Source organism: Dromiciops gliroides, chromosome 2 (genome assembly GCF_019393635.1).
Source record: "Dromiciops gliroides isolate mDroGli1 chromosome 2, mDroGli1.pri, whole genome shotgun sequence".
NCBI classification, from domain to species: Eukaryota; Metazoa; Chordata; class Mammalia; order Microbiotheria; family Microbiotheriidae; genus Dromiciops; species Dromiciops gliroides.
In genome coordinates, this window is record NC_057862.1 from 551,356,291 (window position 1) to 551,374,468 (window position 18,178).

The 18,178-nt window shown below is 38.2% G+C and overlaps 1 protein-coding gene across 1 annotated transcript in view; it reads left to right on the forward strand.

The window, feature by feature from the left end:
• The window catches only part of NINL (ninein like), a 186,097-nt gene extending 168,535 nt beyond the window's left edge, over nucleotides 1–17,562 (forward strand). Inside the window, 3 exon segments of the mRNA XM_043989359.1 lie at nucleotides 4,077–4,289; nucleotides 13,540–13,653; nucleotides 16,638–17,562. Of these exon segments, the coding sequence (XP_043845294.1) occupies nucleotides 4,077–4,289; nucleotides 13,540–13,653; nucleotides 16,638–16,829 (519 nt within the window). The 3' untranslated portion in view covers nucleotides 16,830–17,562.
• The last annotated feature ends 616 nt before the right edge of the window (nucleotides 17,563–18,178 follow it).

Sequence of the window (18,178 nt, forward strand, 5' to 3'; positions counted from 1 at the left end):
AGGGTCACACAGTATTTGACTTCAGGCCCAGCACTCTATCCACTGTGCCACCTAGATGCCCCTTTAGATTGTTTTATAGGAGGGAAATTATTTTTGTTATTGTTATATTTTGTTCTTTGTTATTTGCACTTGCATAAGCCCAAAATGAAAGAATACCCAAAGAACACAGGGTGAAAAAGAAGAGATGAGAGCCACAGAGATGAAATGACAGAAAATCCAAGATTGTTGCAGCTTGCTAGTCCTCAACACTGGTCCCTCCCTAGAAAGACATGACTAGTGTTTCAGGTGGTTTTGCTTGGATATTCTGGGATTTGGCATGTGGCAATCATGTTGAGCAAAATTAACTTCTCATACTAATCAATCAGGAATGTATTAAGTGCTTACTATGTCTGTGCTGAATGTTGGTGATATACAGACGCCAAGTGAAATGACCCTGCCCCCAAGGAACTTGCTTTTTTTTTTTTTTTTTTTGGTGAGGCAATTGGGGTTAAGTGACTTACCCAGGGTCACACAGCTAATAAGTGTCAAGTGTCTGAGGTCAGATTTGAACTCAGGTCCTCCTGAATCCAGGGCCGGTGCTCTATCTACTGCGCCACCTAGCTGTCCTGGAACTTGCTTTCTAAGCTTACATAGTGCTCTAAGGGAGAAGTAACCTGCTATCTAGCCTAAAGTAAGAGGAAGTAAACAAATGGTGATGCCCCTCTATAGGGCCCAGAAAGTGAGAAGAGCATTTCATTTCCTTGGATGTGTGAGATAGTGAAACTATACTAGGAATTGACTTCCTCCATCATGTGGTAGTCAAGGAGGATCCTTGAGAGTTAGCTTAGCATACCACTTTCCTCAAGTACAAAATAAAAAGCAAAGGGTAGGAGGACAACCAAAACAATATGCTCTAGAATAGCAACTGTCTTCTGTCACATTTTCTCAATGAGAGGCCACTACAGGCTACCTGTCAGGGATACTTTTCAGAAGTGACATTTAGTACAAATGTGGCTGGCTGACTCTTGATAATGAGAGGTGCTTTATAATCATGGCCCTAGAGGAAAACAAAGGAAGTGAAAAGCCATCAGATGGTGACCATTGTGCACTTTCATAGAATTTTTTTATTATGAACTAGAAAGTCACCAGCAGACATGAAATATTTTCATGCACAAAAAGACTAGTGAATGAGGATGTTACACACAACTGTAAATACACTGTATACAGCTTTTTCCTTATAATATAAATTAAATTTAATGTGCTAGTACCAGCATTGCCCTGCTTTTTCTCTTTCTCCATCTCCTGTGTCCTCTGTGTATTTTGGGGTTTTTTTTGCGGGGCAATGAAGGTTAAGTGACTTGCCCAGGATCACACAGCTTGTAAGTGTCAAGTTTCTGAGGTTGGATTTGAACTCAGGTCCTCCTGACTCCAGGGCTGTTGCTCTATCCACTGCACCACCTAGCTGCCCCTCCTCTGTGTATTTTTTTTTTTTTTGGTTAGGCAATTGGGGTTAAGTGACTTGCCCAGGGTCACACAGCTAGTAAGTGTTAAGTGTCTGAGGCCGGATTTGAACTCAGGTCCTCCTGAATCCAGGGCCGGTGCTCTATCCACTGTGCCATCTAGCTGCCCCTCCTCTGTGTATTTTAAAAAAATGTTTCATTGATAAACTTTGCTTCCTTTTCTTCCCTTTTTTCATTTTATCATTATCTTCCCGTTTCTCCCCAGCAAAAAAATGAAATCCTCTCTTTTAATAAAAGAAAAGATTTAATAAAATCAATTAAAACATATATTGTGAAATATATCCGGAGATATATTTCTTATTCTTTATCTGTCGCCTCTCCTCTCCACCAAGAGGTGGGAGGCATGCTTCATCATATATCTTTTGTAGTTCTGATTGTCACCATTGTCACCAAGCCCCAGATACCACCAGCTAGTTAGAAGGGGATTAAGATATGAGCCAAAGATTTGAAGAACTGGAGCTAGGAAAGGCGGGTGAGGCCTTGAAACTGTCATGCCAGCTGCTATTTCTCTTGAAGACTTAGAAACCTTTTGGTGTCATATATCCGTGTTTATCACTAAAAATTTCCCAATCTTGGAAGCCAATAGTTGACTTTGATCTGAGGAGAACCTACCAGTCTCTTCATGGTTCAGGGGAAATTCTAGGGAGTAGAGATGTGGCTAGTGCATAGCAAGATACTAGAGTTACTTAATGCTAATTAATCACTGTGTGCTTTCAAAATAAAAACTGAATGATAGGGGCAGCTAGGTGGTACAGTGGATAGAGCACCAGCCCTGGATTCAGGAGTACCTGAGTTCAAATCTGATCTCAGACACTTGACACTTACTAGCTGTGTGACCCTAGGCAAGTCACTTAACTTTTTTGTCCTGCAAAAAACAAAAACAAAACAAAAAAAACCCCCAAAACTGAATGATAGTAGTGATGTCTTCTTTAAAGGAGCTTTCTGGAGTTTCTACATGAGAGTTCATCTTTTCATTTTGGTTCTTCTCAGTTTGTGTAATAAGAACAGAGGCTTCATTTCTTTTCATGGCAATATTGTGAATGAAAATATAAGAACCTGTGTGTTATCTGGCATGTTTGAGACATAGAAGTTAGTCCAGGGTTTTGGCTAATCTATTCATATCTTTATCTATCTATGACTATATGTATATCTATGAGCAGCTAGGTGGTGCAGTGGATTGAACACTGGCCCTGTGTAGTCAAGAAGACCTGAGTTCAAATCTCACCTCAGACATACTAGCTGTGCGACCCTGGGCAAGTCATTTAACCCCAATTGCCTTAAACATCAGAGGCCATCTGCAGTATTCCTAAGGCATATCTTGCCACTGGACCCAGATGGCTCTGGAGGAGAGAGTGAGGCTGGTAACTTTGCACAATTCTTCATCACTTGAATCCAATTCACTGCAAGTAATGACATCACCCTGATGTCATGGTCCTCTTCAAGATTGAAGGACAAATGACAACATCTATAGCTATCCATTTTATTTATCTATCTACACACACACACACACACACACACACACACACACTAATATAGCTAATATATATATATACCATACTTGGTATAATAGTAACAGCTAATGTTTATATAGTGCCTGCTATCTGTGAAGCACTGTGTTAAGTACTTTATAATTATTAGCTCATTTCATCCCCATAGCAATCCTGGAAGGTAGGTACTAGTATTATTTATATTGATATAAAACACATTTCTATATAAACTTATAGATTTATATCTTTTATGTTTATATTTTAATATGATTTGTTTGTTTTTATGCAAATTGGCAGCTAGGTGGCACAGTAGATAGAGTGCTAGGTCTAGAGTCAGGAAGACATCTTCCTGAATTCAAATAAAATGACTTGCCTAAGGTCACCCAGCTATTATATCTGAGGCAATATTTGAACTCAGGTTTTCTTGAATCCAAGCCATGTGATCCACTGTACCACCTAGGTGCCCCAATTTTTAGAGAACTAGAATATGATGAGAAACACAGGAAAAACTTTTTTTTTTTTTGTGGGGCAATGGGGGTTAAGTGACTTGCCCAAAGTCACACAGCTAGTAAGTGTCAAGTGTCTGAGGTCGGATTTGAACTCAGGTACTCCTGAATCCAGGGCCAGTGCTTTATCCACTGCGCCATCTAGCTGCCCCCCAGGAAAAACTTTATTGACCTTACCTTAAGCTCTCATAGATGATGTAGAAATGCTTCAGCATTTTGCAGTACCTCAGGATAAGTTATGAACATAATTTTTCATTCTGTAGATAGGCCAAGATAAGATTATTGAGTTTTGGGTGATGGATAGCAGTTTTAAAAAATAATTTTATTAGTGAGTTTTTGGTGGAAGTTGGAACATTTGTAAACTTTAAAGTGCTATATAAATGTGAATTATTATTATTCTAAGATCTCAAAGAATTCTGAACATACCTTCCAACTTTCGTGATTAGGTATTTCCTATATTTTAGTGTTGTTTCTGTCATCCTAAACTCCCTTGGCCTACCAAAGCTCCCTTTGCTACTGTTTCTGGTAATGACTGCATTTTCAGCAACTTTTCTAACTGTTGTGCCTTTCCTATTGGGATATAGTTACTAGAAGCCAACACAAGGTTGAAGCTGGCACAGTCCCAGCACACAGAGGAGATGCTTCAAGTAAAGGAGCAGATGTACCAGTTGGTGCCTCAGGATTATGTGACTGAGTTACAGAAGGCATTGGCAGAAGAACAACAGATGGTTCAGCGTCTCCAGGAGGATTTTAAATTCCACACAGAGCAGGCGAGTAGACAACTGGCAAGGCAGGAGGTAAGCGGGGAATGCTGATGTGAGGTGGTATATTCAGGTTCCTGGGGCTTAATTTTGGAACAAGTTTCAAAGCTGTCCATCTGAGAGTCATTTTGCTAATAGTGGAAGGTATATTTTGGCTTACTATTCAATTATTCAGAAAAACAAAACCCAAACTAGAATTTCCCCCAAAAAATGACATTTGTTTTTTCGTGAATCTCTAAATGAAATGGAAATTATTATAGCCAGGTTTACCCATGTTTGTTCATTCCCCTAAGGCCTAATTACTAAAAATTAATCAGTGTAGGCTTTTCTCTCTAAAGGCCATTCAAAGAATAGGCAAGCTTAGGAGGTAACTGATTACATCTGTGCAGCAAGTCCATTAAAATTCCCCCCAAAATCATGATATTTCTAAATTAGATGTCTCCAACAGGCCAACCAGTGGAAGGGATGAGGAAAATTGTAATTAATTTGCACATGAATTCCCATAATTCTTTATGAAAAACACAACATATACCTAATGCCTTCCCCACTTTAAAAATAAACAAAACCAAATCTTTAGGGATCTTTGTCTCACAAAGTGTTTCCACCAATTTATTCTTTACCTCTGGGTTCTCATATTTGAAACCAATGTTGTGGGATGTTAAAATGTGTCCCAGATCATAATTAATATAACAGTGCTGTAGTGATTTTAAAAAAAACTATATAAATTACATATGTGTTATATAAGTGTGCGCTATTACTAAGAAGAGAAAGCTGGACCCTACTTTTTAAAATTTTTATTTATTTATTTTTAGTGAGGCAATTGGGGTTAAGTGACTTGCCCAGGGTCACACAGCTAGTAAGTGTTAAGTGTCTGAGGTCAGATTTGAACTCAGGTACTCCTGAATCCAAGGCCAGTGCTCTATCCACTGCACCACCTAGCTGCCCCCTGGACCCTACTTTTTTTCAGGGGGGGGCAGGGCAATGAGGGTTAAGTGACTTGCCCAGGGTCACACAGCTAGTAAGTGTCAAATGTCAGAATCCAGATTTGAACTCAAGTCCTCCTGAATCCAGGGCCGGTGCTCTCTCCACTGCACCACCTAGCTGCCCCCTGCACCCTACTTTTTTTTTTTTCCCCCGGGGCAGTGAAGGTTAAGTGACTTGCCCAGGGACGCTACCTTTAAAATAATTGTTAGTATCCCAGGAATCTGCAGAAATGGGAAAGTCAAAGAGGCCAACTACTATAAGAAAGATTATACTCAAATAGACATAAAAGCAGAGTGAGTGCTCAATCTGACTGGAAATGCGAAATAAAGCAGGAGTCAGAAATCTGAGATGACTGAGGAAAAAGGAAAGAAGATGTGCTTATTTCAGTGAAAAAGATAAATAACAACAATGCTCTCTCATAAGGAAATAGCCACAAGTTCAGACAAAGGCATTGATGGTGGCATAATTACAGTAGAATCAATTAAAATTAACTTGAAAATGTGTATATAGAGAGACAGAAAGAGACACAGAGAAGGAAAGAAAGAGGGAATGCACAGAGAGGAGACATCTATGGAAATGCTGTGATTAAATTAATTATGTCTTAATTTGAGAGATGGATTTTTAATACTCTTTAGAATTCTAGTTCATAATTGGATTGATTTCTAAATATTTCCCTAAAAATGTTGGATTTTGGGGGATATTTTTTGAGGGTAACCTAATGGAGAGAACACAGTTACAAATGGTTATATTTATGCTGCATTTAAGATTTCATATTTACTAAATAAAGGCCTCAGAGAAACTCAGAGATGAGTCTTTTTTCTTTACATTTGCTGAAGATTTCAGGAAATGTTCAAATATCCTAAGCCTATGTGTTATGTCTTTTTATATTGAGGTTAAGGATCTAGGTGAGATAGAATGTTGAGGTGGGACTAGGGGGAGTGTATGGAAATAAATCTCCCTCTTTTCTCCTCTCATTTTACTTTGTCTCAGAGCCATAAAACAAAGGGGAAAGCAATATCTACAGCTTTTGCATTTGTATTTTGGATGTGACAGGAATGGTCTAAAGCTATGATACATTACACTTGGGTTAGTTATAAAAAAGAATTTCCTAACTACAAAAACTGGGTTTCATATTTGAAAAAGTAGACAAGGAAGGCTGTGTCATCTCAGCAGCATTCTAAGAAAGAGATATATCCTTACTTATGTCTGAGCATGAGCTGACCTGTAATGGAGAGAATGAAGTAGATAAACCCATCAGGCACCAGCTACATCTATACTACCGAACATGCTTGTCAGGAAAGGAATGTGTACATTGGAAATCAAGAAGTGGGCAATAAAACCCAATGAATTGGGGGCGGCTTGGTGGTGCAGTGGATAAAGCACTGGCCCTGGATTCAGGAGTACCTGAGTTCAAATCCAGCCTCAGACACTTAACACTTACTAGCTGTGTGACCCTGGGTAAGTCACTTAACCCCCATTGCCCTGCAAAAAACAAAAACAAAAACAAACACAAAAACAAAACCCAATGAATTTCTCTCCTACTCTAAGCAATGGAGGCTTGCAAAGAAAAGAGCAGGATAAAATAGTTATTCTGAGCAAAAAAAAAAGAAATTTATTGTCTAGTCAAAATTTCTGGGGCCAAAGTTAATAGGGGAAAATATTTGCTAATAAATAAGGCAAGAAATTAAATTATAGATAACTCTGAAATGTGTGAGATATTAAACTCCTTTTTAAATCTGTCTTTAATAAGAAAAATGAAGAACAGAAATTTGGACAATTAGGAAGTTATAAAGACAGTGCAAAAAGAGCTGTTGGCAAAAAGCATATAAAGGAATGCTTAGGAAATATTAACTTTTACAGAACATGAAAGATATGAATTTTGCTTCTATTTAATTTTGTACATTTATTTGGGAGGCAAATAATGGACAACTGGAAAGATATTCAAATATTCAACATTCATTCATTCTTCAAACACATACTGTTATGGAAAGATAGATAGATAGATAGATAGATAGATAGATAGATAGATAGATAGATAGATAGATAGATAGATAGATAGATAGATAGACTCAGCCTCTACCTACATGCAAGGTGCAGTTTAGGAGATAAAAGAAGTATATATGGATACTTTAGGATCTGTGATTTCTTTCTTTTTTTGGTTGTTTTTTTAAAAATCTATTTATTTTAAATCATAAAAGTATTTTATTATTTTCTAGTTACATGTTGATAGTTTTCAACATTTGTTTTTATAAGATTTCTATTTCCAATTTTTTCTCCCTCCCTCCCCTCCCCACCCAAGACAGCAAGCAATCCGATATAGGTTATACATGTACAAGCACATTAAACATAATTCTGCATTAGTCATGTTGTGAAAGAAGAATCAGAATGAAAAGGAAAAACCTCAAAAAAAGAAAAAAAAAAACGAAAAAAGTAGAGAGTATGGTTCAATCTGCATCTAGATTCCACCGATGTTTTTTTTCTGAATGTGGAGAGCATTTTCCATCGAGTCCTTTGGAACCACTGTATTTATTGCTGAAAAGAGTTAAGTCTATCACAGTTGAGGATCTGTGATTTCATCAGCAATAAGATTTCCCAGTGTTGGAATTCCTTCTATTAACTCAGATTGCGAATCATAAACATTTATGGCTTAAAAGATAAGTCCTTGGGAATTGCTTAAGTCATGTAGGAGTTGAGTGACTTACCTAGGTTTCTATAGCTAGTGTCAGAGATAATAATTGAACCTAGACCTTCCATACTAAAAGCACAGCACTCTATCCCCATTCCATGCTGCCTTTATATAATTATAATGCAATGTAACATGAGAAGATGTATAAAAAGTTCAAAGAATGGAAAGATCCCTATGTCTGATATACCAGAAGAGGCTTCATGGAATATGGAGCATTTGAACCAGATCTTGAAGGATGGGTAGGATTGAAATTGATATAAATGGTGGAAGAGAGCATTACAAGCAAAATGATCAGTTTTGAGCAAATGGGCAGAGGGTCAGGAAGGGCAAGAAGTAACCAAGGAATTATAAATGCAGATTTGTGTCACATTGTGAAGGATCATGGAAGTCATGCTTGAATATATTTAGTAGTCACTGGAACTACTGAAGTTTTTGTTTGTTTGTTTTTTGGTGTGTTGCTTTTTTGTTTGTTTGTTTTTTGGTGTGTTTTTTTTGTTTGTTTGTTTTTGTTTTTTGGCCGGGCAATGGGGGTTAAGTGACTTGCCCAGGGTCACACAGCTAGTGTCAAGTGTCTGAGGCTGGATTTGAACTCAGGTACTCCTGAATCCAGAGCTGGTACTTTATCCACTGTGCCACCTACCTGCCCCTACCACTGAAGTTTTTGAGGGGAAGAGCACTGTTGAAAGTGTATTTCTTAAAAAATGCATTTTTTGAATGCATTCTCCCAAAGCAGTGATGTCAAGTCAAAACAGGAACAACCAAACTGTATGTTAGGATGCCTGTAGATCGCATATTTACCACATATCAATATAACCTATATTTCATTGTATTATTACTTATTTTGTTAAATATTCCTCAATTATATTTTAATGTTTCAGCCAGAACTCAGGAGTGTTGTGGTTCAAATGTACCCCATATGTTTGGCCCCTCTGTCCTAAAGTATCAATTTGATGCCTCAGTCCAATGCTAATTAATGATGGCTATAACTGCTAGCTATATAGTATAGTACTTCAAAGTGCATAAGGCCATTTACTTAAATTATTTAACTTCATTTTTACAACAAGCCTCTGATATAAGTGCTACAGATATTACTATCTTCATTTTGCAATTCAGGAAACAGACTGAGAAATTAAATGGATTGAAATAGGTGACACAGTATCAAAGGCAGGAATCAATTTCAGGTTTTCCTAATGTCCAATCTAGCCCTTTAGCCACTATTCCATGCTTCCTCTGAAGTCTTCAAGTACAGATACAGGAATGGACTGTATATCTGTTGTCTAAGATCCTCCACGTCTAAGTACAGTGCTCATCATCAGGAGGTCAGCTCCAAGTGAAAATTTTATGGCCACAACCATGCGTGAAAATGATCTATCAAGACACAGAGCAGTTGCAACCTGTAACCACATCCATGAAATCACAGATCCCTTAAGTATTTAAGTAATATTTCTGAAACATGACACAGAGTAGTTTGAGACATGTAAAAATATTTTTGATGACTAGCCTAATTTTGGGGCTAATCTGACTGGGGTACTTAATCTGGGACTTTTTGACTGTTTGGCTATCTGACTGCGTTTAATTTAATGTGGGCTGTTTATAAAGTTCCACCATACTCCTCCACTCCCAAATTGATAAGCTAAAGACTAAGAAGGCTCTTAACTAAATAATCAAAGCAGAGTTTATTTATGAGATACTATTTAAAATTAAGAATACAGGGAAATAAAATGTACAACCTGACTGCATTGCGGTGTGTCTCTTTCCACTGTGTCTCTTTCCCACCTGCTGTGCCTCGAACTTTTTAAATACAATAAGGGCCTTAGCTGCCTCAGGGCACGTTCCACTTTCCCTGCTCAGCTACTTTCTTCTAACTCTGCCTGTACCCTTTCACTTTGTAAATCCCCCTGCTTCTAACTTTCCTCTCCTCCTTACTGCCACCGCTGAACCCGTGTTTCTCTCTCACCGACCTTCTGTCTGTCTGCTCCGTCAGTCTGCCCTTCGGCGTCTCTTTTCCCTGCTCTAGTCCTTCTCGTCTTCTTCTGCGTCCTTGTAGCCCCGTCTCTAGTCCCCAATCTTTGCCATCTCCTCAGCTGCCTCTTGACCTCTTCTTGTCCGTCTGAACCTCTTCTCAGCCTCTTTCATCTGCCCCCGTCTGACCGAACCCCCTTGCTGTCTCACTCCCAGGTCTATATATACACCTTTCTTATCCCCACTCAAATCTTGGGGCTTTTTGCGCCCCCACACACACCAAGCTAATCTGCTAGCCAGGGCTGCAGCTGGTGGGGAGTGGGGGTGTGCTCCAGCTTCACATGCCTCAGCACAGGCTATCTGGGATCTTTTGGATAGCTCCACTCAGGTCGGAGGGAGCTGGGGGCTTTTCCCCCCAGTTGTCTGACCTGGTCTTGCACAGCCCATGGGGCTTTCCGGCTCAGCTGAAGCAGAGGGGGAGGGGAAGAGACCCTGAGGGCCTAAGGCTTTCTAATCTCAGCCTAAAGGTAGGGTCCCCAAATCAAAATAAATTTCCACAGACATAACTATACAATTTAGTCATAGGATCATGGTTTATAGTTAGAAGGTACCTTAGAGGCCCTTGTTTTACAGATGAGAAAACTGAGGCAAAGAGTGGCCAAGGGGCTTGCCCAGGATCACGTATCTAGTAAGTGTCTGAGCTGAGATCTGAATTCAGTTTTTCCCTACTCCAAATCTAATACTTTATCCACTATGCCAGGTATTCTATAGTCCAATGTAAGTTTTCAAGAAAAAATCTTTAGACTTTTTTTGGGGGGGGTTGGGTGAGGCAATTGGGGTTAAGTGACTTGCCCAGGGTCACATAGCTAGTAAGTGTCAAGTGTCTGAAGCCAGATTTGAACTCAGGTCCTCTTGAATCCAGGGCCAGTGCTCTATCTACTCTGCCACCTAGCCACCCCTAGACTTTCTAAATGCTTATAGAATCAAATGTTACCAATAGCTTTGTGGGTTCAAAATTTCTTGAAAAAAAAAAGTGTGGATGAAGGGCACAAAAGCATGTGTTCTGTATGGTGTCCTAGTTAAAGGCAGTGATGGTGAAAGATTTTTGTGGAATCATGACTTAAAATCTGTTTAGCAAAATTAGATAAAGACAGTGACGAAGATTTAGTTTAGCTTTTTTTTTTTTTTAAATGGTATTCAGAGGAAGAGATATTATTAACGACAGCATATCTAGCTGGAAGACTACCATCTTATCTAGTAGATTATGTTTGGCTTGATTTCACTAAATATTTTTAGATTATGCTTGAGAGATGTTGAATAGTTGATATTGTCAAAAAGACCTGGACTTGTGTCCCTTTGACTATGGAACTGTGGATAAATAATTCAGGGTCTCAATGTCCCAGGCAACTTTCTGAAACTATAAAATTGTGGATGAGTTGGTGGTCTTCCATCAGTAGATGGAATTTCCACACCTAGAGTTCCCATAGTGATGAAATCACAGATTTCTACTCTTCCCTTTTCCACCCCCCTCAAATTAATATGAACAGCAGGTTGAAAGGCACATGCTAGTTAAAAAATGAACAAACAAACAAAACCCCCAAACTGTCATCAGTCCAAAGTAAGAGCTAGTGCTCTCTTTGAGAGTAAGAAATGAAGCATGACAGATTTAATGCCAATAGAGGTAATTATCTGAAACCCAGAGGATGATTAACGATGGTGTGCTGACAGAGAGCTGGTCGATAGAGTATTGAACATGAGTTTACAGTGTGTTACATCAGTCAGCCTCTCCCAGGATTAACTAGGAAAGCTCCTCCAGAGGCAAACTCAAATAGAAATGGGGCAACCAAACTGTATATTAGGATACCTGTATATTAGGAAGAAAAGTCCCTGAGTAGGAATATTTGAACTGCCCTTAGAAATTCCATTTACTTTGAAGTGTATCAGTCCCCAAAAGATGTAGGCAAATTCTAGAGTTAAGAAAAGAGCCCCCAAAGTGATGAACGAAGAAGACATGGAATGTGCAGGACAGGAGACATAATCTCAAAGCTAATCCAGCCTGTACCTGAATAGAAATGTCCTCTCCACCCCAGTGCTCCAGTGAGGAGTCACCCACTCACTACCTCTGAAGGCAATCCATTTCCCTTAAGGACACTCTCCTTCCATTAAACTGAAAGCTGTCCAGCTGTAGATTCTATCTTTGTTTCTATCATAGGTCTGCCCTCTGGGGCCAAGTACAACAAGTCAATTCTACATATACTCTGTATCTGGCCTCACCTTCCCATAGTCATTGTGGGAGACAACTCCCACTGAGTTGTCTTTTCTCCAGGCTTAAAAAAAGAAATCCCCATTCTTTGAGTAAATCCTTGTTTGGCACTGCCTTGAGTTCCTTCACCATGATGGTGCCTTCTTTGGGTACAGTTCAGCTTCTCAAAGTCCTTTCTGAAATATGGCCAGAATTGAAGACAGTATTATAGATGTGGTATGACCAGAGCAGACGGTAAAGCAAAAGTATCTCCTCCTTCCTTTTGCACATAGGCATGTGCTAAATGACAGCAAGAGATAAATAACAATTTAATAAAATACAAGAAATGTTTCAGGGCCTTACATACTTGTCAAATGAATGGTGCACATGGTAAGTACGGTCAGGAGTTTAGAGGAGGTAGAGATGATAATTGAGGTCTGACTCAATTTTGGAAGGCTTCATGAAATGGATTTGAGATAGGTCTTGAAATATGAGCAGGCTCTAATACTTAGAAAGTATAAGTTACAAAGAGAAAAAAATAATATAACAAATATTAGCCTACAGGTTATTACAGCTAAGCAATGGAATAGGGATAGGGACTGGACTATTATATAGAGGACTTCCAGGTGAGAAAAAAAAACCCTACCAATGACATCCCCAGAGCACTGAGAGGTTTAGTGAATTGTCCTAGGTTACACAGTATGTGTCAGAAGTAGGACTTGGCTTTAAGGCCAGCTCTCTACCCTTACTGACCTTCTGAGCAATAGAATAGGATAGATTAAATATAAAGAAAAACCGACCAGAAAGCCTCCCAAGGCTAAATTCTATCACTTAAAAAGCATTCATTATAAAATCCTATGTTTATTCTACCTTCTAACCCTGAACTATTATTTTAATAATTAGCTAAGTGATCTGTCTCTAGTTTCTTGGGGGGGGGGAGCTAACATTTAGATTGTACCTACTGGGGTGTCAGGCACTGACTTGGCTAAGTGCTTTACACTTATCTCATTCAATCCTCACAATAATCCCTAAGATGTAAGTGCTGTTATTACCTTTATTTTAGAGTTGAAAAATTTTGAGGAAGATAGAGGTTAAGTGACTTGTATAGGGTCACACAGCTAATAATTGTCTGGGACCAGATTTGAACTTAGTTCTTCCTGACTCTAGGTCTAGTACTCTATTCACCATACCATCTATCAGCCTCTTTTAAAAACAAATATTTTCATGACATTTTAGCCCACTCTATTACTCTATTTTTAAAAGGTATGTTGGTGTGCAACATCTTTCTAAAGAATTACTGCATATTAGTTTCAAACCTATCTGCAAATATGTGTGTATATCTCAGATACTTAAGATTTGCAGTGACATTCCACTATGAATTTAAAATGGTGATTTGCAAACTTCTCTGACAGGAACAGCATGAAGAACGGCTTAAAAACATGGAAGAGAGAGTGGAGGAGGTAGAAATGAATTTGAAAAACATGGAAATACTGTTGCAAGAAAAAGTGGAACAGTTGAAAGATCAAGTAAGTGATGTTAGCTTTAACCCTCTCCATGTTTGCCTCCTTTTTTCTGAATATCTTTTCAAATGATAGATGCGTACTCAGCTACGTTGGAGAAGAGACTGCTTTAGCTGACAATGCTGAGCCTGGGACCGTTAGAGAATGTCTTGGTGGCCACGGACTGGCCTTTTAAACTTGGCCCATTTCCTCACTAAGGATGAGTGTCCTAGACACTCAATATGGGTTATAAGAAAAGAGTGATGGACATGCAATCAGGAGACCTGGATCCAAAGTGTGGGCAAGACATTTCATCTATTTGGGGCCACAATGTTCCATGACAAGAGATTATATCTTAAGAAGTTCATTCTAGCTCTAGGAATGTTAAGGCTCTGTGGCTAAACCCTTGTTAGTTGGTGACAAAAGAAATATATAAATATGCAAATGGTCTGTGATTTCGTCAGCATAGGAAACTCCTTGTGTAGGAAGTCTGTCCACCATTGCAGATCCTAACCCTAACCCATCTGGTCTGTGACTTTAGGGAGCTTCTGGAGAGATGTAAAGGTTAAGTGGCTTGCCAGGGGTCCCCATCACAATAAGTATCAGATTCAGGACCTAGATCTTTCCTGATTATGATTCTAAAAGTCTATTCCCTTTGCCGTGCTGCTTTCTGGCAAGGAAGTAAAATGTGAAAAGTAAGAATACCTTTTGAGAATGATGTTAGGATGGGAGTTGAAGAACCATCAGTAGAAGGTCATTTACTTTGACCACGTGTGAGGGGGATTAGATTGAACATTTTCTAGCATGTCCAAATAGCTTTAAGTAAGAAATAGAAAAGCTGCTATCTAATTAATGATAACAAAAGTCAAGTCAGTAAGTACTGTGTAATCCAGCTGCTATTGAATGCCCAATACCGTGCTCTAGGCACAGCAGGAGATTCAAAAGAAGGCAGTCCCTGTGTTTAACAAGTTCGTGACATAGTTAAGGATACAAGCTATCTCTATATAAAACAAGAATAAAACACAATGCAATCAAATGCAACATTGTATGGTGTTGACTGGGGGCACCTACATGGTGCAGTGGTTAGAGTGCTGGGCCTGAAGTCAGGAAGACTTATCTTCCCTGAGTTCCAATCTGGTCTCAGACACTTAATAGCCGTTTGACCTTGGGCAAGTCACATAACTCTGTTTGCCTCAGTTTCCTCATCTGTAAAATAAGGTGGAGATGTAAATGGCAAACTACTCTAGTATCTTTGCCAAGAACACCCCAAACAGGGTCATGAAGAGTCCAATATGACTGAAACAACTGAACGACAAAATGCTGTTGACTAGAAGTGTTTCAGAAAATAAAAAAATTCTAAAAGAAATCAGGAGGGTATTTCATTATTGTTATTATTTACAATTAAATGACATAGAAATTAAGCATCTACTGTGCAAGGCATTGGGGATACAAAGATAGATGTAAAGAGTCTGTTCTCAAGATGCTGTTTTAGATGGTTTGGAGATGCCCTTGGCCTAGGTTGAAGGATACATCTCTACACATTTGTATGCATCTGTACACAAATTCAATGAAACTGTGCATTTAATATGCAAAAGGTCATTTTTACAAGATCCTTCAAGTTATATTCGATTCATGAAACTCATTTTATAAAGAGAAGTCTGTATTTCTATGAGCGTTCTGTCCTTGTGTTATGACCTCTGTCCCTCCATAACTTGAAGATGACCAGTAATGAGGGCTTGGGATTGATATTGTTATAAACAAAAATTGTGTTTGGATCTTGTCAGCAGCAGATTTAAATTCTTAAGTGTATAACGCCTTCTTACTTCAAGGATTTGTGATTTCATCAGTGTGAGTATACCCACTCAACAAATGTAGATCACAACTCCTATGAATAAATAGATTTCAAAAGTTGCTTTGGTTAAAAAATACATCACATTGTGGCTGATTTGATGGCGAACCTCTCCAAATTTATGAGGGCTTGAGATGACAAGAGTCCATCACCAACTCAAAACCTTTTCAACTTGATAGGAACTTACTTGGGCTCTGATGACTTAAATGCCACACTTGCCTTAAGGTATTAAAGCAGGACTTTAGTTATCAACATATAATAAACTTAAAACAGCTTAATGAAAGAAATTTGCAAGTGTTCCTGGGACTATAACACTTTCTCCCAGGCCAGCATTAAAGGTTGCTGGTTTTATTTTACTTCCTATATAAGTGTCAGCTGGTACAATTAAGAATTCTCAGCTAAAGAATCAGGAGAACATTATACACAATAACAGCAACATTGTACAATGATTAACTATGATGGGTTTAGCTCTTCTCAGCAATACAATGATCCAAGACAAGTCCAAAAGGCTCTTGATGGAAAATGATCTCCACATCCAGAGAAGGAACTATGGAGTCTGAATGTAGATTGAAGCATACTATTTTCACTTTTGTTTTGTTTTTGTTTTTTCTTTCTTACATTTTCTCCCCCTACCCCCTTTTTAAAAATTCTTTTTCCACAATATGACTAATGTGGAAATATGTTTAACATGATTGTTCTATATGACCTATATCCAATTGAAGGAAAAGAAGAAGGGAGAAAAATTTGGAGCTCAAAAATCTTACAAAAATGAATGTTGGAAACTATTTACATATAATTGGAAAAATACTATTAAGATGGGAAAACAAAACAAAAAAGATTTCTCAGCTAAATGGAAAGAGTATTTGTAGGAGCATTGATCTGGCTTGTCCTATTTTTGAAAAATTCATATTAAAAATAAGTTTTTCCTGACTTTTCATGTTGCATAGTTTGAGGGTCACCATTTTTACTATGAATGAGGAAAAAACACTCATTAGTATTTTTATAGTTATGGATCAGTCATAGAATATTAAGTGACCATAGTATAATATACAGGGTACCTGGTCACATTCATTTATCAAACATATGCTAAATGTAACTAATGTAGGATCTAGAATGGAACATCAGATAAAGTAATATATGTTGCTTGTTTTTTTTTTCCTAGTTTGCAAAGAATGCAAAATCTGATTTGCTGCTAAAAGACTTGTATGTGGAAAATGCTCACCTAATGAAAGCTCTACAGATTACTGAACAGAAGCAGAAAGGTGCTGAGAAAAAGAATTTTGTCTTGGAGGAAAAGATTGTCGCTCTCAATAAGTTAATAAATAAAATCACTCCAGCATCTCTCTCCGTGTAAAAACTGCTCTTTTAAAAAAAATCATTTTGAAAGGCTATAGGATATCAACATTTCTAAGAATCTTGCTAGTTATGAAGAACCAGACAATGCCCCCATCATGCAGGTGGGGATTAGGATATTGGGACAGACTGACTGTCGTGTGTTCATCCAGAGTATATGGCTTCAACTGGCTTTGGGTAATTTCCCAGGGCAACACCCCCATTGGTCTTTCAACAAAGTCTAATGACTTACTGGGTAATCAGAGAGTAGGGTGGTTTCTTCAGGAAGAAATGCATGGAAAGGAAAAGCAATAAAATACAGATTTCAATAAAACAAAGTCTTTTCTTTGGTCTTGGTGACCCAGATGAGCAGAAAGTCATTGTCTTGCAGGTCTTTAGAAAGATTGATTATTCCATAGTTATTTCCTTCTGACTCAGGTAATGTTAAGTTTTGTACCCAAGTAAGAATTATGTAAAGGGCACTCTCATTTCACCACATGACATACAGCTCTTTAATTGTGAAGTCCTCCTTTTAGCAAGCTACCCTACAGTAAGGGAACTGCATAGATTGCACACAGGTCTATGGGCTCAGGTCATGATGCTATTTATTGTAAATGCAATCTCCTCTTGAATTTTGTCTTTACACTGGAAGTTGTATCATATGTTTTTAAAATGTATAGTTTTAATATCAATATGTATATAAACCATGGATATTTGGTTTATCTAAATGTATAGCTACAAATGAAATTTATTGTATTTGCTTTGTTACATTTGCAATAAGAACATTTTAATATTAAAAATGTCAATGTCTGAAAGTTTGTGGATTTTCTTTTTTCAAAATAAGAAGAAAAAGAAGTGTTTATATAGTGCCTACTATGTGCCAGGCTAAACACTTTAGAAATATTATCTCCTTTGATTCTCACAAAAACCCTGGAAAGCAGGTGCTATTATTATGCCCACTTTACAGTTGAGGAAACTGAGGCAGATTAAGTAATCTTTCCAGGCTCACATTGCTAGTAAGTGTCTGAGGCCAGAACTGAACTCAGGAAAGTGTTTCAAAAGCAAGTAGACCTAAGAAAATGGATTGGTAGTTAAGTGGCCAAGCTATTTAGTTTGTTAACTCCTCTAATACATGTTTCTTTTCTACGATGAGTATGTATTAACAATTTCATTGGTTCTTTTTTTTTCTTTCTTTCTTTCTTTTTTTTTTTTTAGTGAGGCAATTGGGGTTAAGTGACTTGCCCAGGGTCACACAGCTAGTAAGTGTCAAGTGTCTGAGGCTAGATTTGAACTCAGGTACTTCTGACTCCAGGGCCAATGCTCTATCCACTGTGCCACCTAGCTGCCCCTCATTGGTTCTTTTTAACCTGA